The following is a 19,494-nucleotide window of genomic DNA, read 5'->3' on the forward strand; positions in this document are numbered from 1 at the left end:
TCACTTTATTCAACACTTTCTTTTAAAACAAAGTGTCATTGGGATTTTCATTGTACTCACATTAAAATTATTAGCAAATATAAGAGAATTGACATCTTATAATAAAGAATTTTCCAACTGAGGAACCTAATTTTATACATAATGACCTTTAATATTGTTAAAAGTTTCTCCTGGGTATTTTATGCTTTATTGTTAGGAAAACCAACTTTTGTTTCTGTTAAAGCCACCGAGTCCATTTTTGGACGTTGGCAGCATTGCGTGACAGGGCAGAACTGCCCCCTTCAGGTTTTCTTGTCTGCAGCCTTTAGGAAAGCATATTGCTGGGTCTTTCTCCTATGGAAGCACTCACTAGGTCTGAACCACCAACATTACACAGCCACCACCACCCAGCACAGGTATTTATGAGGGGAACAGGTTTTTGCATATAACTTTGTTTCTGAGACATTTAATGAACTTTCTTTTCAGCTCTGATAACAAATCTCTTCAGATAGCTAGACTTTATTTCTTTTCTTTGTTGTTTCTGTATTTTAAAAGGGTGCATCATCCTGATAACTATAATCAAGGGAAGGTCTCTAACATTGTACTGTAAACGTGAGTTCCTTCATGTGGGAACTCCTCATTGTAAGGCATGAAAGTTCTTCAGTTGTAAAGTTGTAGTATTTAGTTTTGTTGTACAGTAGTCACTGTGCATTACATTAATTCTTCACAAACCAATGAGATTATTAATCCAAATTTAGAGAAAACTAAGGCTCAGAAAAAAATCACGCCTACTTTTCCCACCAAAGTCACAGTATCAGGGATTTAAAAATGGTGAGTGTTTGTAACAGGCTACAGGGGTGGGGTGTGGAATTTGTGTGTGTGTGTGTGTGTGTGTGTGTGTGTGTGTGCATGTCACGGTAAGAGCCAGAGCTCTACAGGGTAGTGCAACACATCTCCCTGGTGGACTGGGTATGACTTTTCAGATGCCGTTAAGTTATCTATTATGATGATGGTATGCTTTTTCTTTCTTTGACATATTCTTACAAATAATTCAATTATTTAATACCCTAATACTGAACCATATTTCTGAAATAAATCAACTTTTAAAAGTTCCTTTCTAGAAAATTTATCATGTGACTGTAACTAAGTGCCCAATTATTTTGTCATTTCCAATAAGTTTATTATGTAGAAAAATTCATTTTGTCTCACATATACACACACAATGTAAATTCAGATGTTTCAAAACACAGCAAATTAAGTCACCAACCAGTCAGAGAAATTACCAAAGGAACAAAACGGAGGACACCCACCACAGGCAAAATTCAACTACACAGAGATACTCAATTCTTATTTTAATTGCATAGGGTTTGTTAAACTGCACTGGAATTTTAATGCTCTCTATACCTATCTAAGTTAGTGTCAAAGCACTGTTACTGGAAAACGAAAGAATCATTCTCTAAAAGTTCTTTTTCCAGCAGGTGGAGATCCAGTACGCTACCGCAGTTATGTGCTCCACTCACATGAGAAGATGAATGCAACCGCACTCCTGGCCAGCAGGTGCTGCCCGCGGCTTTCTAAGTGAGGTTCTGAAGGGGAACCAGCACCACTGCCCGAATCCAGGAGGGCTAACTGCTGCGTTCGGGCTCACAAAGGGGATGGGAAAACAGAACTAAAAGGTTAATGGAGGAATTTTCCTGTGAGTTGCTTGAAGCTCCTCGTGTATAGGGGCCCTAGTGTCGCACTGGTTAAAGTGTTTAACTACAAGTCAAAAAAAAGGTTAGTGTTTCAAACCCACTAACGACTCCGTAGGAGAAAGATACAGCAGTCTGCTTTCATAGGGAACTGAGAAACTGTGAGGGCACTGCTCTGTCTGAAACTGACACAGCAGAAATGGGTTTGGTATACGTCATTCTTACTATAACATTCTGTGTACTAGTCTATGATGTTGTATTTAAAACATTTTCTTCCCATTCTAGACACAAGCAATTTAACTGCAAATACCTGAAGGTTACTTAGAAGATTATCCAATATACTGAACACAGTGGGATGGAGAGCTATCAACTCAGGAGAGCTCTGTTACATAAACTACTGGATGAACATACTAGGTATATTAGCTAAAATAAAATCTCATGCTGGAATAAAATGTAAACAGCCTCACTTTGTAGTCACCTTGAACCAAATTGTAAATTCTTAGTATCTTATTAATATAATTGCAGTTTGGTTTTAAAAATTATGATACCACTTAGATCTAAACCACATAGATTACTTACTGTGACAGATCACACAGCAATAAATAATCACAGCTTAGAGGCTCAGAACTTTGGGCTGAACCTGGTTCAGTCACTCGAGCTCAAAAATGAAACCCATTTGAAAAAGCATATGAAGAAAAGATACTTGGGTTCTAAAACAACAATATGACCTCCAGGATAAATATTATGGCTTTTTAATAATGGCATATATATTACTGAGTATTGTTACACTTGTTAAGACTTCAACAAATGATATCATTTGATGTGATTTTGTCTTAGCTGTACTTCCTCTATACATTTTTTTCAAAATCATTCTTATAATGAATAGATCCTGACTTTTCATATAATTATCATATAATTTTTTGACAGTTTCTCATAATTGCAATGCTCAAAAGCTGAGTGCTTTTCTCACTCACAGTGAAACCTGATATTTTCATGATGTCACTCATTTAATTAATTTCTTAGCATCTAATTACTGTATATAGATTGTGTTAATTACTGAATTCTTAGATATAATATTCTAAAAGCCCAAAAGGTATCCTTGTTTGTCATCATTCAACAAATATTTACTGAGCACCTATCATGAACCCAGCCTTGCTCTACCACACTTTTACTAGCAAAAGATTCATGCTTAAAATGCTAATAGGTTAGTCTTGAACTCGAATATACAAGGTTCTATGTTCTCTGTAACTATTAACCCACTTTTTGTGTCATTTGGGCACGGGAAAGGGGATAAGCAAAATCAGTTAAGTACCACAGTCACAGTATCATAATTACATAGCCTTTGATATGTATGACATTCCAAAGCTAATATTGTTGTTACTGTTGCCATCAAATCAATTGAGACTCACAGTGGTTTGAAGAACTTTTGACATTTTAAAGGCAGAGCAACAGTTCTATGTTCCAAGGTACCTCCAGGATGGTTCCAACTAGTAAACTTTTGATAATAGCAGAGTGCCACCTGGAACTACCTAAAGGTGTCTTCTAAATCATTATAAAAAACTAAATCATAACCATAGAAGACATTAGCAATTACATTCTCAGCATATCATCTCATACAGTTAGTTCATAAGCTCCCTATTATACAGAACCCATGTGCCATTTCTTAACCACGTCAGGATTTATTAAAATTGAAAAATAGAATCCTTTTAAAACAAAACACTAAAATGTGTATTAACTCAAATCTATTACTTAATAACAGTGACACCATAATAATAGGAAGTATTTTATTTTACCTATTCTGTGCTGAACCATGTATCATATGATAGTTTCTTTTCTTTTTTTTTTGGTTTGCAACTCTGCACAGTGAGCTTTTAATTACATATAAATATTCCTATCTTACTGATGAGGAACCTAATGTTCAGAAAGGTTAAGAGGTTGCCTACAGCCACAGAGCCAGGAGATGAGTCACAGTCTGATTAGTAATATCCACTACACAATGTTGTCTCATCATATCAGAGCATCTGAATATTGTGCTTGATTTAAATAAGGAAAGCAATCTTCACTCACTGTGTGCATAAAGCATGCATTTTATAAACCCTTCTGGCAGAAAGATGACGGCCAGAAAAAAATCATACTAAGAAGAATTCTAATATGTATTGCAACCCTTTAGTATTCAATAATATTGCATTCCTTAATAGCTTAAATGTGATCAATTTAAGAGACTATACTTTTGAGCGGCAGATCAATTGATTTATCTCAATAATTTACAAAAGACAAAAACAGGACTCTAGCTTTGTTTTTCTTAAGAAACTTTCCTTGGGATGATCTCTCTCTCTACATACCTTCCCACTCTCTGTTTGGACTCTTGGATGTGCCACATGGGCTTGTAGAACTTCTGCATTCCAAATCTATCTGTTCTTGCCTCTGCCGCTGTTCCTCTAGAAGCGCCGACTCATGCATGGCTTTAATATGCCGCTGGTATAGAGCATAGCCACTCACTGGGGTTCCAATTGGTATATTACATGGGGTACAGGAAACCTACAAGAGAGGGAAAAAATCCTAAGTATGCCAATGACCGAAGTAGTCATTGCTACTGCTGCAAGTATGGGTAAAGTAATTTTCTCCAATTTATATCAAAGTATTAATCTTCAAAAATGCATCTTAAAATGTCAGTCATTTCCTTTACCACTTATCAGCAGTTTTAATAAAATAAATCAAATTCCAACTTGAAACGCTGCTTTCCTAATCTAGCTAACAATGGTCAAGTTTCTTGCAGCCCTAGGTCTTACCCCTTCTTTCTATGTCCTCTAAGCAGCCAATGACAGCCATGTTGTGGATTTAATGTGGTCTCTACCTTAATGACCCACACATTGCCATTTCTAAGACTTTTCCTCCAGGTTTCATACTCACATATAACAGTTCCATGTAGGTATATCAAAGAATCTCAAAACTAATATTCAAAGCACGACTTTTAACTTTCTACAATCATTTATTTCCTCCAATGCTTCTCTTAGAAAATGTAGCCCCCAGGGTTTAAAGCAGAAACTTGCTGATCGTCCTTGACTACGCAGTCTCCTCCCCTTCCATAAGCAATCTGCTTCTGTTCTTTAGGACTTCCTTGAATAGATGGCCCTTCCTGACCATCCCACGTAATGTGGTGTCGTGCCTGCCATTCTCCTTCTCACCGAAGCACCTTCATTTCCTTCAAAGTACTTAGTAAGTACCACATGGGTTACAAGTATATTTCTCTCTCCTAGCTCAAGGAAAGAATTAAAGCTATTTAGAAGTTATTACATAAGTAAGCAGGAACTAAGACAATTCATACTTCATGTATACAAAATAATTGTGACAAGCATATAAAGATTATTCTTTAGAACATGTTCCATAAAGTTGGCTTTTTCATTGATCCTAACTCCACACTGGTTAAATCTTGTTTGTTTTATTTGAAACTATACTTTGACTTATATGTAAAACATGGCATTTACTTCTTTTACCAGAAAAAAACCAATTTGGTCCAACCAAAGGTTACTTCCTGTGTACACTCTTCTTAGTTTCCCATTAAGAAGAAAGTTCTCCCTTCTCTGAAGCATCCATAGAACTTTAGTTTTTACTTCTCTACTAGAAAATCACATTTTAAATTTTATTATCATTTTTGATATGTCTCATTACACGAACTTTAAGAAGACAGATATTCACAACGTTGTCTTCGCTGGGCAGACAGTAAATGTCTGCCTGCATAAATCAATCATTGAAAATTTACTTAATGATTATTTTGTATGCCATAAGCACATATTTTTCAAATTTTACTAATTACCACATGAGACTGGAAATATATCTTTATCCTCCTAAACAAAGCAAGACCTAAAACATAACAGTATAAAAGCAGTACTCAAGATTGCAACTGAGTATCAAAAATGAGCCAAACTTTTAGAAAATATTCTGATAAAAATGAAATAAATCTCGATTTGCTATTATGAACTGGTTAGTCATAATCTCAAATTCATTTTAAGAATTTAAAATCTAATTATATAGCTATTAACTACTGTTTTATAACTATGTAGTCATGAACAAAGCAGAAATTATTGATATCTTTACACAAAATTAATAATGATAATCAATCCAATTACGACAATCTGAAAACTCAATAGACTAACTACATTAACTAACTTTGGTTATGTAAATGAGTTTTTCCACAGACTCATTTTTACAATTTTTCCATTTCTCTCCTCCATTTGGCCTCATATTCCATAACCCCAGCCCAACACAGAAACATAGTCAGCTCTCACAGTTAACAGTTTCTGAATCCACAGATGCAGCCAACTGCAGATCAAAAATAGTGTGGGGTGAAAAAATGAACCCTACAAACAACTCAATAATTAAACAATCCCTCACTGGCTAAGAGGGAACAGAAAGCATTATTGACTTAATAGTTATATTAGGCATTATAACCAATCTAGAGATGATTTAGAGGATACAGAAGTATGTACATAGGTTACATGTAAACAATCTGCCATTTCACATAAAGGCTTGACCTTCCATGAATATCTGTGGGATCTTGAGACCAATCCCCATGGATACCAGGCATGGCAAAGACCACTGCCACCACCAGCACCCCGCCCCCCCCCAACACACACACACAATCACAAAGCTTCAAGAAGTTCATGGACAAAAAAAAAATAAGTTCATGTACAAGAAAAAGCCAAGCAGAAACAATCTAGAATGATTTTCCACCTTATAATCTGAACTACATACAGTAAGATACCAATTGAAGGTGAGAAATGAGTCACCAAAGGTCTTTGCTTTTTAGTTAATCGTTTTATTAGGGGCGTCTTTGTTTTTTATCTGTACTCTTCATGCTCACATTGAATACTTACCATTGGTGGGATAACAGCAGCTCGATGTTGAAGCTGCTGCAGGTCCAAGGGATTTGGTTTTATTGGCGATGAAGCCAGTATAGATCCAGTGGGGTTTAACAATGAAGGCTTTGATTCTATGGCAAACATTCTGCAATGAGCAACAAAGTAATTAATATATTCCTATTGAAGTTGTTAAGCATATACCACCATAATTAGCTTTAAGTTAATGTGTACATAGGTGCACACACATATATATCACATTAACCTTTACAAGATATTAGAAGAGAAAGAAAAAGGGGGGGTCTAAAATGGAAATCTCATAGATGCAGAAAAACAGAACCATTACCTTATATACAATCTGGTTTTAGGTTATAGGTTGAAATTTACCTGTATTTAATCATTTATCCATAAATACTAATTGTCTGAACAAAAGCTATTACGAGATATTGGGTTTTTAATTTACCACGAACATACTAACACATATTACAAACTGCTCATCTACTGTTACAGGATGATTACAGTATGTTTTGCCAGGATGATGAGTATCTTTCAAACATCTGAGTAAGCCATTACCTTTTAAAATCTGGGGGTTCCTACAAAATTCTAGACCTCTGGTTTCTAACAGAAAATGTTGGCACCATGGAGCCAATATTTCCACATAGCAGCAAGTGTTGAACTCTTAGCAGCTGTTCCTTTGGTGTAACATAAGACATGCAATCTTCAGTTCCTCCACCGTATCACTTGTCAAAAATGTTTACACTTGAGTCTGGACACCCAATATATGAACTTGGTGCAGCCAGATATACTAGTATGCCTTACAACCTTGCTCACATTTCTGAAGGTTGTCATCGTCATTCGGAGAAAGGTCAACATTTTTAACATAAATTCATAAGAAAATGAGAAACTATACAATAAACAAACAGCAGTAAAACCTAGGTTTAGAAAGATATTAAGTATAGACAATCAAAGAGGTTATTTTCAAAATGTTTAAAAGCAATATAAACTTCAAGTAACATTATCTTTAGAGTGTACGACTGTCATGTTCATTTCTGAAATGCTCATCTTTAAGATTACTACTACCATGCTGTTTTCTTTATTTATAAACACAATTACTAAAGCCCATAGGCATACATAACACTGGTTTACTTTGGATGAGATGTTTCATTTAAAAAATGCTTAAAACGTTTAGAAAATAATGATGGCAACATATGTACAGATGTGCTTGATACAATTGATATATGGATTGTTGTAAAAGTTGTACGAGCCTCCAATAAAATGATCATTTAAAAAAATAGAATGCTTTAAAAGGAGAATATATAGCTTAAACTCATTTGTGTTTATTATCATTAAAGTCGGGGATCATTCACATAAAATCTAGACTACTGTAAGATCAGGAGTAAAAAAGATTTATCCAGATGGTTGGATTTTGTGGTAAAGCAGAAGTTTTATTTAAATAAGTATTGATGAAAATGGAAGCATTTACTGTTCCATGTGAGAACTCAACACTGCAATGCTCATTATCATAAGAGCACCAAATCTACAGTATGTAAGAGATAGACAGAACTTGGGACAGAAGGCAACGATATTAGGAAACAATAAGAAAGATGAACTCTGAATAGAAATTAGCTGTCTCTGGGCTGACAATTTTGCTTCTTTCTTGCTAAAAAAAGAAAGGAGGGGAGCGAAAAAGTGCTAGCTTATTTGGGCTTCTGATTAAATCATGTTATACTCAAATTCATGTCTTGAATTTGCACAAATCCAACATTTTCTTATGATTCCACTTCTTTTAAGGTAAAGAAAAACACAGGAAATTAAATATAAGTGGTAACTATTCCTATAAATACACAAGGGTAAGTCAAAAAGTTTGCTATATAGAAAACAAAAAATGTTGGGGGTGGGTGGTGCCAAAGATTGGAAACTCTATACACTGCTGTTGGGACTGTGAAACAGCACAACCACTGTGGACAGCAGTATGGCGACGGCTCACCCAGCTGCTGCTACAAGTATCACTGACCCAGCAACAATGCTACTTGGCAAATGCCCTACAGAAATAAACAACAGGCATAGAGATACGTGCACACCCACGTCCTTTGCAGCAGTATTCACAATAACAAAATAACAAATAAACTTCAATACCCGTCAGTGGAAGAATGGATAAATTTTGGTATACACACATCATAAAAGAATAATAACGAAACTATGAAGCACAATGACAAATCCGTGGCATGTATGCATTTGAAAGATTGAGGCTATGTAAGTTAGTCAAACAAAAGGACATATAATACATGAGTGGAAACAGACTTGGATAGTTACCTGGGTAGGAGGGAAAGCAACCGAAGAGAGGGGAAACAGGTACACACGAGGGGAAGGGGAGACATGACACTACAAGGGGGAGATAGGTTTTAAAAGAGTGAGGAACCAAGGGTACCGACAGGACAAGCAATAAGAAGGTATGGAAAATTATTTAAGTTATTAAATGCAAAAACAAGTATTTGATATGTAAACGCCTACCTAACAATAAAAAGCTGGGGGAACAGAGCATGTACACGGGTACAGATAAGAGCTGGAAACACAGGGAATTCAGGACAAATAAACCGCTAAGGCCAATATTGAGTAGCCATACCAGGACGGTAAGGGGAAGGTGGGGGAAAAGAAGGGGGAAATTGATCACAATGATCTACCTATTAACCCCTTCCAGGGGGATGGACAATAGAAAAGTGGGTGAAGAGAGACACTGGTCAGTGTAAAACATGAAAAATAATAATTTATAAATAATCAAGGATTCATGCGGTAGGGAGGGGGAAAATGTGAAGCTAAGAGTTCAAGTAGAAAGAAAATGTTCTGAAAATGTTGATGGCAACAAATGTACAAATGTGCTGGACACAATAGATGGATGTATGGATTGTGATAAGAGCTGTACAAGCACCCAATAAATTATTTTTTTTTAATCTGGGGGAAAATTAAAGTGCTGCCACAGACACCCTTTTTGTTTATGTCAACAAAAAAATTCAAAATGTGAGGCCAAAGAGATGAGCCAAGTATATAACTGAGGGAATCTGTATGCAGCCAACCATTACTCACAGAAATATGTTTAAATGTTTTTGTTTGGAATAAAACAGTGCATGTTTGGAATAAACTGGAGCCCTAGTTGCAATACTTTTTGACTTAACCTCATATATATCTTCTTATAGAAACCATAAAGATGTGATGTACTCTTTACATTATTTTAGACCTGATTTTTCATTACAAACATGAACAATCTAAAACTTTCACTGATACAAAAAATGTGGTCATTATTTTTACTATTAGTGTGAATGTAAATTACGCTTTAAGAAGTATTTTCAGAATAATTGACATGATTCTGTGTCAGTGTTTTCTCACATCTATGACACAGGCATAAATAGGCCTTGTTTTGAAGTCTTTATGTTTCAGAGCAAACACTATTTCTGGCCCATGCTTACCTCCATCTTCATCATCACACTGCTTCCACTACCAGGCTTGTTTCACACATATATTGGTGGAAAAATCCTTTTTTTTAATGCTATTATATGGGGGGTAGGGAGTGTGTTAAATGTTCATGGAAAAAATGGAATTAAGAGATCATGGACTTTTCCCATGAACTTTTTGAAGTCTCATCACACTTATAAGTCATATATGAAAGAAATTTGTAACGTTGCATTAAAAAATAATGGTCATATAATCTGGCTTGGTTATTTAAACAGATGAAAAGCAACATAACTCAATTTTTTCCTTCATAACCCAGTATTAAGATCATATCAATTACCTTTAATTTGCCAGTATTCTATAGGCGTAATTTGTAAGTCTGGTTGGTGGCATGAGTTACTATTTGTGGTCAGCAGTATAAACCCACCAGCCGATCAGAATGAGAAATATGCGGCTTCTGCTCCTGTAAAGATCTACAGCCTTAGAAAAACACCAGGTCAGTTCTACACTGACCTATGGAGTTGCTATGAGCCAGAATCCCTGCAGTGAGTACCATCCTGTGATAGTCAACCACAACAAGGAGGGGGAGCCTGTGAGGAGCTGGACTTACCTCTGTCTTTCCGGCTCTCCATCCACATCCTCATCAGCACTGCAGGTGGCACTGGAATCATTGTCTGACTGGGGCTCAGGTCGGATTTGTGGCGCCACAAGCATATCTTCTTCTCTGGGCTCAGTCTTTGCACTGGCTCTCTCTAGCTCTCTTTCTTTGGTATCACCTTCAACTTTAATTGTGCTGTTTTCCAGTACCCTCATTTCATCACCCATAGACTCTGCTTTGGTAGTTCCAGGGAGATCAAGAGCAGAATTCCCTTCAGTACTACACTCCTGATGATCCATGTCCATGGGTTCTGCTGTTTCAACACTTCTGCCATCACTTGCTTGGTTCTCTGCACTTCCATTTTCAGCATGCTTTGTACTTGGGACTGCTGAAGAGGGAGATGTACCAGGTGCCGTTTCAGAGTTGGGCTGTAGCTCCACCACAGGCTCAGGGTTTCCGCGTGGAGTGCCATTCTCGGTGCTGTCTTCACCCGGTTTGACAGTTTCAACTGGTGAAGGAGAAGGAGCACTTTCTGTATCAGAACTATTTTCAGCACCTTAAAGATAATGACACAGCATAAAAATCTAATCATTAGGTGGTGACAGAGGCCATGTTTAAAAATGATCGTTTAGCATGGGTTCTATTCCTTTGATGGGCTTGGTAAAGCATTATAGCCAATGCAAAGCTAAAATTTTATACAGTATAAAAAATTAAAGATGAAAATTGCTTGATAGACTGAAATCAAGTGTAAATTTTTTTAATACCTAAAATGAATTTACATGAGGGCATAAGCAAATGTAGTGGAGAGAGCAGATGGCACCCGGTTATCAAAAGATACATTGTCTGGGGTCTTAAAGGTTTGAAGTTAACCAAGAAGCCATCTAACAGGGAAGCAAATAAGCCCACCAGGAAAAAACACACCAGTCTGTGTGATTATGAGGTGTCAAGGGGAATCAGGTATCAGGTATCAAAAAATGCAAAACAAGCAACTATATTCATGTGAACAAGTGGGGTTGGAGTGGAGGCCCAATATCTCCCCACAGAAGGAAGGATTGTAAGGAAGGGATGATTCGACCAAGGTGTAGCATAGCACAGACAAATCACACACCACTCCTCTAGTTCCTGAATGCTTCCTCCCCCACCCCTGCCCTCCACTACTATGACGCAGTTCTACTTTACAAATCTGGTTAGACCATGGAACACACGTCGGTACAGATAAGAGCTCTTGACACATGAAGAAATTCACGAGAGATAAACCTCTCAGGAACAATAGTGGGAGTAGCATTATCATGGGGGGGGGTGTTCAGGAAGGGAGAAGGGGGGGAAAGGAGGAGCCCATCACAAGGTTGGATATATAGCTCCCACCACCAAAGGGGACGAATGACAGAAATGTGGTTGAAAGGAGACAACGGACAGTGTAAGATACAAAATAATAACAATATATAATTGATCATGGATTCCCAAGAGTGGAAAGGTAGGGGAGGAAGGGGGAAAAGAGGAGCTCAAATAGAAAATATTTTGAAAATGATGATGGCCAACATATGTACAAATATGCTAGATACAATTTATGTATGGAATGCTATAAGGAGCTGTAAGTTCTCGATAAAATGATTTTTAAAAAGTGTATAATCCTAGCTGGAGGATATACGAAGAAATGAATATTTTAACCTTTTACATATTTTTAAAATAAAGATTTCTATGATGTTGTAGCATAAAAATGAATTTATATGAAACTTGAAAAGAGATTTAAAAATTCCCATAAACAACAACATTTTGATGTGCGTGGTGGTACCAAAAGGAAACAAAAGAAACGGAACTGTGCTGGGTGGAGTGGAGCTTTCATAGTACGTATTTTCCCTGCTAGGCAAGCAACTCATTCTGAGTTAGTGCACCAAGTGACATCGCATGGGAAGGTTCCTCTGGTCCACTGAATTTTTTTATAAAAGCAGTTTTGCTCCAACCTCATTTTCTGTGATGCCGATTTAAGAGAACAGTGTGCGGCTGTGAAATTTAGTTTCCTGCTTGGGAAAAGTACTGCAGAAACTGTTGTGATGTTGAACTTAACTTACAAAGACAGCACTATGGAAAAATTCAAGTGTGTAAGTGGTTTCCTCGTTTCAAAAAAGGTGAAATGTCGATTGGTGACAAACCGTGTTCTGGACATCCATTAACTTCCCAAACAGATGAAAATATTGACTTATGCATAATGCATTTGAAGTTCACTCCACCAGGTCAAACTGTTACTCAAGCTTTCTATTTAGAGGTTCTGAAAAGTTTGCTTAACAGTGTGTGACAAAAAGGCGGCAGGCGGGGGACTGGTTTTGCCACCATGACAATGCACCTGCTCACGCAGCCATCTCAGTGTGCCAGTTTTAGTCAAAAAAACAACATGCCTCTCTTGTCCCATGCACCTTAGTCATCTGACCTTCCGGCATGCAATTTCTTTTTGTTTCCACAAATAAAGAGGAACATGAAAGGGCACTGCTTTGATGAAGTAAAAGAAGGGAAGGAAAAAAAAAAGGGAGGTGCTATAAGCCATCCAAACAAATGAGTTTGGAAAATGGTTCCAAGAATGGAATTACAGATTTGACAAATTTATAAGTGTAATGGAGAGTATTTTGAAGGTGGATAGGTTGTTTGGTCAAAAAAAATTAAGTACATAGCTTTGGGTGGAAGGAGGGAGGAATTCCAGTGGGGTTTGGGGGGGGGGGTCAGGGGTACCCCTTTGTATTTTTAATAGATGGTTCCTATGTATTTCTTTCTTAACCAACTGAAAACCTAAAAAGGCACTATTCAATATGAAAATATGGGCTACATCTAGTTTTAAATTTTTTGGTGGCCACATTAAAAGGTAAAAAGAGACAGTAAGATTTATTTTAACAGCATATTTCTCATTATTCCATAAAATCACCATAAACATGGGAGGGAGGGGGGGAGAAGGAAAACGAGCTGATTCCACGAACCCAAGTGGAAGGCGAATTTTGAGAATGACGAGGGCAACGAATGTATAAGGGTGCTTTACTCAATTGATGTATGTATGGATTGTGATTAAGAGTTGTATGAGCCCCAATAAAAAGATTTATTTAAAAAAATCACCACAAACACTGCATTAACTTATTTTTAACCAGCTTTGTTCAACTTCAGCTGGAAACAATCATATTAAGCAATTCAAGTTTTTCACCATACACATGCCCATAGATGAGCATAAAAAGACTGTAAATATTGTCTGTGGGGGTCACAAATAAATTTTAGTGAGTATATGAATCTGTAAACACAAAATTCACAATAAATGACGATTGACTGCATGTATACCCTAAGAATTAAATCATTTCAGCATGTTGTTTATGATGACATGAAACGGTCGCTAGTTCATCCCCATGATCTGATGGAGGTTGAATGATTGGGGCCCACAGAGTTCTCACTGACTGAGAATTAGGGCTTTCTTCCTAATCTATCTTAGCTCTGCTGAAATCTACTCAGTATCATGGCATTGTGCATGCATATCTCCACAGACATGGTGGTTGTGCATGAAATGAACTGGCAGGGATTCAAATCTGGATTTGGTAATAATTTTAACTCTGAACCACAAATGCCCCATTTCAACATGTATTCAATATTTTAAAAGTAGCCATTAGATATGTGACATTTTATTATTTTGATACAAAATCCCCTAACCGCTGGTGCGTATTTTGTATTTGCACCAAATCTCACGTGCGCAGCACAGCCACCTGTCAAGAGCTCAGTGGCTCTATGTGTCTGGAAGCGACCACCTTACACAGAAACCCTTACATTACGAGAGATTTTTATTTTGATGCTGGAACACAGGTCTTTCCCAACATTCTACCTTTCAATAAATGTACTTTTAATGCGTTGACGTTCTTACCAAGATAGCTAAAAAGACTCACACTCTCCACAGTGCTACGCAGGACTTGTTATCAAGATGCCCAAACCATATTCTTTCTAAGGTTTCCTATCCTGTAACAAACCAGACACCTGGGTGGTGTCCGTTACACCATCCATCACGTATCTCCATTCATGCCTCAGAAAGTTGCACACATTTTCTCCTAAGAAGATCTCTTGAAGCAATCTGCTCTACTCAGCTTGACAGCCACCACACTAGTCCAAAAACAGCTCCAAACTTGACCTCTGGTCCGGAGTTCTGTGCTCGTCAAACGAGCCTTTGCTGTTTGTATCATTTTATAGGGGCTTGTACAGCTCTTATCACACTCCATCCATCCAGTGTGTCAAGCACATTTGTACATTTGTTGCCATCATCATTTTCAAAATTTCTTTTTCTACTTAAGCTCTTGGTATCAGATAAACCCCCCTGCCCCCATGAAGCCTTGATAATTTATATATGTATTTTACTCATGTCTTAAACCACTGCCTCCCTTCACCCATTTTTCTGTTTTCCATCCCCCAGGGATGCGCTAGCCCTCATTCACATTGATATGATTTTTTTTGTTCTGGGTCTTTGATGCCTCATACCTGATCCCATAGATACCTCATGATCACACAGGCTGGTGTATTTCTTCCATGCGGGCTTTGTTGCTTCTCAGCTAGATGGCTGCTTGTTTATCTTCAAGCCTTTAAGACCACAGACGCTAGATCTTTTGATAGCAGGACACCATCAGCTTTCGTCACATTTGCTTATGCACCCATTTGTCTTTGTGTCGGAAAGGTCAACATCACAGAAGGCCGAGTTATGAGAACAAAGTGATCTTGTGTTGAGAAAGTACTTGAATAGAGAGACTCAATGTCCATTTGGGGGACTGTCCCATTCATCTTGTTACCCAGACTTTGTACATACTATTCTTTCTTGCTGAAAGGTCCTTCCACCTAATTTTCTTTGTACATCAGCTCAAACATGATTTGAATTAAAAATAGAACCTTCTGACTTCCTTAGGAGCCTTGGAGAAGTAGTGGTTATGTGTTGGGCTGTGCGATAGTACAGTTAATTGGATCTCACGTGAACGCTCACCAAAGGATTACCTCTGAAGAGGAGGACTTTAATAATCAAGTGGATAAGATGACACTCGCTGTGGAGACTGGTCCTCCTCTTTCCTCTGCTACTCCTGTTATCGCCCAATGGGCACATGAACAAAGTGGATATGGTGGCAGAGATGGAGGTTATGCGTGGGCACAGCAACATGGACTTCCACTCACCAAGGCTGACTTGGCCACTGCCACTGCTGAGTGCCCCATCTGCCAGCAGCAGAAACCAACATTAAGTCCAAGATATGGGACCATTCCTCGGGGAGAGCAACCAGCAACGTGGTGGCAGGTTGATTACATAGGACCACTTCCATCATGGAGAGTGCAGCATTTTATTCTTACTGGAATAGACACCTACTCTGAATATGAATTTGCCTTCCCTGTATGCGATGATGCTTCTGCCAAAACTACCATTCGTGGACTTACAGAATGCCTCATCCACTGGCATGGCATCCCATGTAGCATTGCTTCAGATCAAGGAACTCACTACACAGCAAAAACAGTGCGGCAATGGGCCCATTCCCATGGAATCCACTGGTCATATTATGTGTCTCATCATCCTGAAGCTGCCGGATTGATAGAACGATGGAATGGGCTCCTTAAGACACAATTACGGCGCCAACTAGGTGGCAACAACTTGCGGGGCTGGGGCAATGTTCTCCAGGAAGCTGTATACGCTCTAAACCAGCGGCCAATATATGGTGCTGTGCCTCCAATAGCCAGAATTCATGGGTCCAGGAACCAAGGGGTGGAAGCTGGAGTGGCACCACTCACTATTACTCCTAGTGATCCCCCTGCAGCATTTTTGCATCCTGTCCCAGCAACCCTGTGTTCCTCAGGCCTGGAGGTCCTGGTCCCGAAGGAAGGAACTCTCTCACCTGGAAACACAGCACAGATTCCACTGAACTGGCAGCTGAGAATGCCCCCTGCTCACTTTGGGCTTCTCAAGCCTTTGGATCAACAGGTCAGGAAGGGTGTCACTGTACTGAGTGGTGTGATTGATCCTGATTACCAAGGAGAAATTGTATTGGTGCTACATAATGGAGGTAAAGAAGAATATGTCTGGAATGCAGGAGATCCCATAGGCCGACTCTTAGTGCTACCATGCCCTGTGATTAAAGTAAATGCTAAATTACAGCAACCCAATCTTGACAAGACACATAATGACCCAGACCCCCCAGGAATGAAGGTCTGGGTCACCACACCAGGCAAAAAAACCACGGCCAGCTGAGGTGCTTGCTGAAGGCAAAGGTAATACAGAATGGGTAGTAGAAGGTAGTTGTACCTATCAATTACGACCACGTGATCAATTGCAAAAATGAGGTTTGTAATTGTCAGTGTATTTTCTTTTTATGTGATTATTGCATATATTTCCTTTGTTCCGATACGATATGTCAGATACAATTTGACTCAGTGTTTTCATTTATATGTATGATAGATGATTGATGATAAGTATAATTTCATTAATGTCTGGAAATTACAAAAGTATATATAGCTAAAGAATTGCGTACAGGTGCCAGGTTGGCAAGGGGTGGATTGCGATAGTTTATTGTGCCAGTCTGGCCGATAAACACAAGTAGGATTAATTGAAGGGTGAAGAGATAAATGGCTTGGTGAGCCTCGCCCTGCTTGTCTCTCGCTCTTTAATCACTGGACCAGCGTGCGGCTGCCTTGTTTTGTGCCTCAATTTAAAGGGTACACTACCTGTGGGACGACTAGCCTGTGGGCTGTGTCGCTGTAAGTAAAGGTCCCTTTAAGCCCACACGATTGGAATGTTCATCTCTGGAGCTGGGGACTGACAGTTGGTGACCTGTCTTGCTGTTTGCTGCCTGGGTGTATATATAGTCCAGCTCTCTCTATAGAAATGGGCCTGGCGGCTCTCAAGATTTAAATGACTGTTTAGTGTCTCACTGCTTTATAATTTAACTGGTTTTGTCTTTCTAGAGAACCCTATCTAACACAGGCTGCTAACTGCAATGCCAGCAATTCAAACCCACCAGTCGCCCCTCAGGAGAAAGATGGGACTTTCTATTCCCATAAAGAGTTACAATCTCAGAAATTCATAGGGGCAGTTCTACCCTGTCCTATAGGGCCACTATGAGTCAGTATCAACTCAATGGCAGTGATTATGACTTCTTTACCAAAGTGAAATTTTATTATTATAGTTTATGGCACCTGCTCAGGTTACTGTTACAATTTTACATTTACTCACATATATCTGATGTAAAGTTTTCTCTGTCTATTTTAAGAAATAATAATTTGTTCCATTAAGCCATAAATGCCATAAAGACAAGGATCATATGTATTATGCTTATTATGTGTCTGCACACAGTGTTATAAAGTGAATGAAAGAACTACAAAGTGAAGGCGTGCTTATGAAATGCACCTTAAACTTAACCTTTAATGTATTATTGGATCCTTGGGCTATTATTTTACCACGAAGAAGTTAAACAATCAGCTGTTGACCTAAAGGGGTACCCATTCAGACTCACCTTGAGACTCACTTTAGGGAAGCAATTTCCATAAAGAATCAAGCCATGAAAATAGTAAAGGGTCAATTTACCCTGTTATGTGACTGACATTCCAGTGAGCTAAAACTGACTCAATGGCACCTATCACTACCAACAATAGAGAAAAATTCACTGCAGTAATACATTCCTTCCAAATTAAAGATTTTCTTAAAATAGACTGAGAAAGCATACAACTTAAAGTCTCTCCTAAGTGTATACATTGAAGTCTGGTGGTGTAGTGGTTATGTACTTTGCTGAGATCTGCGTGATTGGCAATTCAAAACCAGCAGCAGCTCCACTGAAGAAAGACAGGGCTTTCTACTCCTGTGAACAGTTAGTCTTTGAAACTCACAGGGGGTTGCTATGAGTCAACACTGAATTGATGGTTGTGAGTTTGGTGTTTGCAAGTTAATACATATAGTTAATACACTTCTAAAAAGAATCCTAATAGGTTGTCATTAAAAAATTAAATTCAGTAAGCCAATTTTATAGTTCACATAGAAGAGTAAGTTTCTAAGAAACCTAAGCAAGGCAATAGAGTAGGGGAAGTTTCACGTACACTCTTAGATGTACATACGTAACTCTAAAGTCACATCATGGGAATACATTGGGAATTGAAATAGTGATAGACAAAATGAATCAATGATGCAATGAGCAGCATCCACTCTTCAAGTGAATGAGCAATGAATACTTTATCAAAGGTGGAGTTTTAAAATTATCAGGTAAAAATAAAACTCTTTAAAATAATGTGTCTGTGGGAGGGCTTGCTTTACCTGACTTTAGCATGTATTATACAGCCAGTGGTCCAAACCGCATGCTATTGGTAATAATCACAGATACTGAGACCAATGGAAAAGAATTGAAAACCCAGAAATAAAATCTTTGATAATGGCCAAAAAATATCCAATGGGAAACAGATGCCCTCTTCAACAAGTGGTGCTGGATAAAATGGATATCTACCTGCAGAAAAATGAAGTAACACCCTTATCTCATTCCATGCACAAGAATAAAGTCAAGATGGATCACAGACCTCGAGGTAAAACCCCCAAACTATTAGGGCCATCAGTGGGGGTTTGGGGATAAACCTGAGAACCCTGGTACGGGGAATAAGTAGGCTATTGGAAATAGGGAAGGATACAAATACAGAGGAGTCACAAATAGACAAGTGAGATATACTGAAGATAAGTCACCAGCATACTTCAAAAGAATTCACCAAGAGAGTAATAAGAGAGCCCACCAACTGGGAAAACATCTTTAGCAATGACACATCAGACAAAGGCCTTTTTACTAAAATCTACAATATTTTGCAAGCTTACAATAAGAAAAATATCTAAATGCCCACTGAGGAGGTGGGCAAAAGGACCCGAACAGAAGTTTCACAAGGGCAGAAATCTGAATGGCCAACAAACATATGAGAAGAT

The 19,494-nt window shown here is 38.2% G+C and overlaps 1 protein-coding gene across 17 annotated transcripts in view; it reads right to left on the reverse strand.

Moving 5' to 3' along the window:
- Positions 1–19,494, reverse strand: part of NCOR1 (nuclear receptor corepressor 1) — a 184,940-nt gene that overhangs the window by 52,379 nt on the left and 113,067 nt on the right. For 14 of the 17 annotated variants that reach the window (XM_075561014.1, XM_075561027.1, XM_075561026.1 and 11 more), the window contains 3 exons: positions 10,581–11,124; positions 6,545–6,674; positions 4,013–4,208 (listed from right to left, as the gene is read on the reverse strand). In XM_075561014.1, the coding sequence (XP_075417129.1) occupies positions 4,013–4,208; positions 6,545–6,674; positions 10,581–11,124 (870 nt within the window). The remainder of the gene's footprint in view (positions 1–4,012; positions 4,209–6,544; positions 6,675–10,580; positions 11,125–19,494) is intronic. The other 3 variants (XM_075561029.1, XM_075561028.1, XM_075561022.1) reach the window with 1 other exon arrangement.

This window comes from Tenrec ecaudatus, chromosome 10 (assembly GCF_050624435.1).
Source record: "Tenrec ecaudatus isolate mTenEca1 chromosome 10, mTenEca1.hap1, whole genome shotgun sequence".
Lineage (NCBI taxonomy): Eukaryota > Metazoa > Chordata > Mammalia > Afrosoricida > Tenrecidae > Tenrec > Tenrec ecaudatus.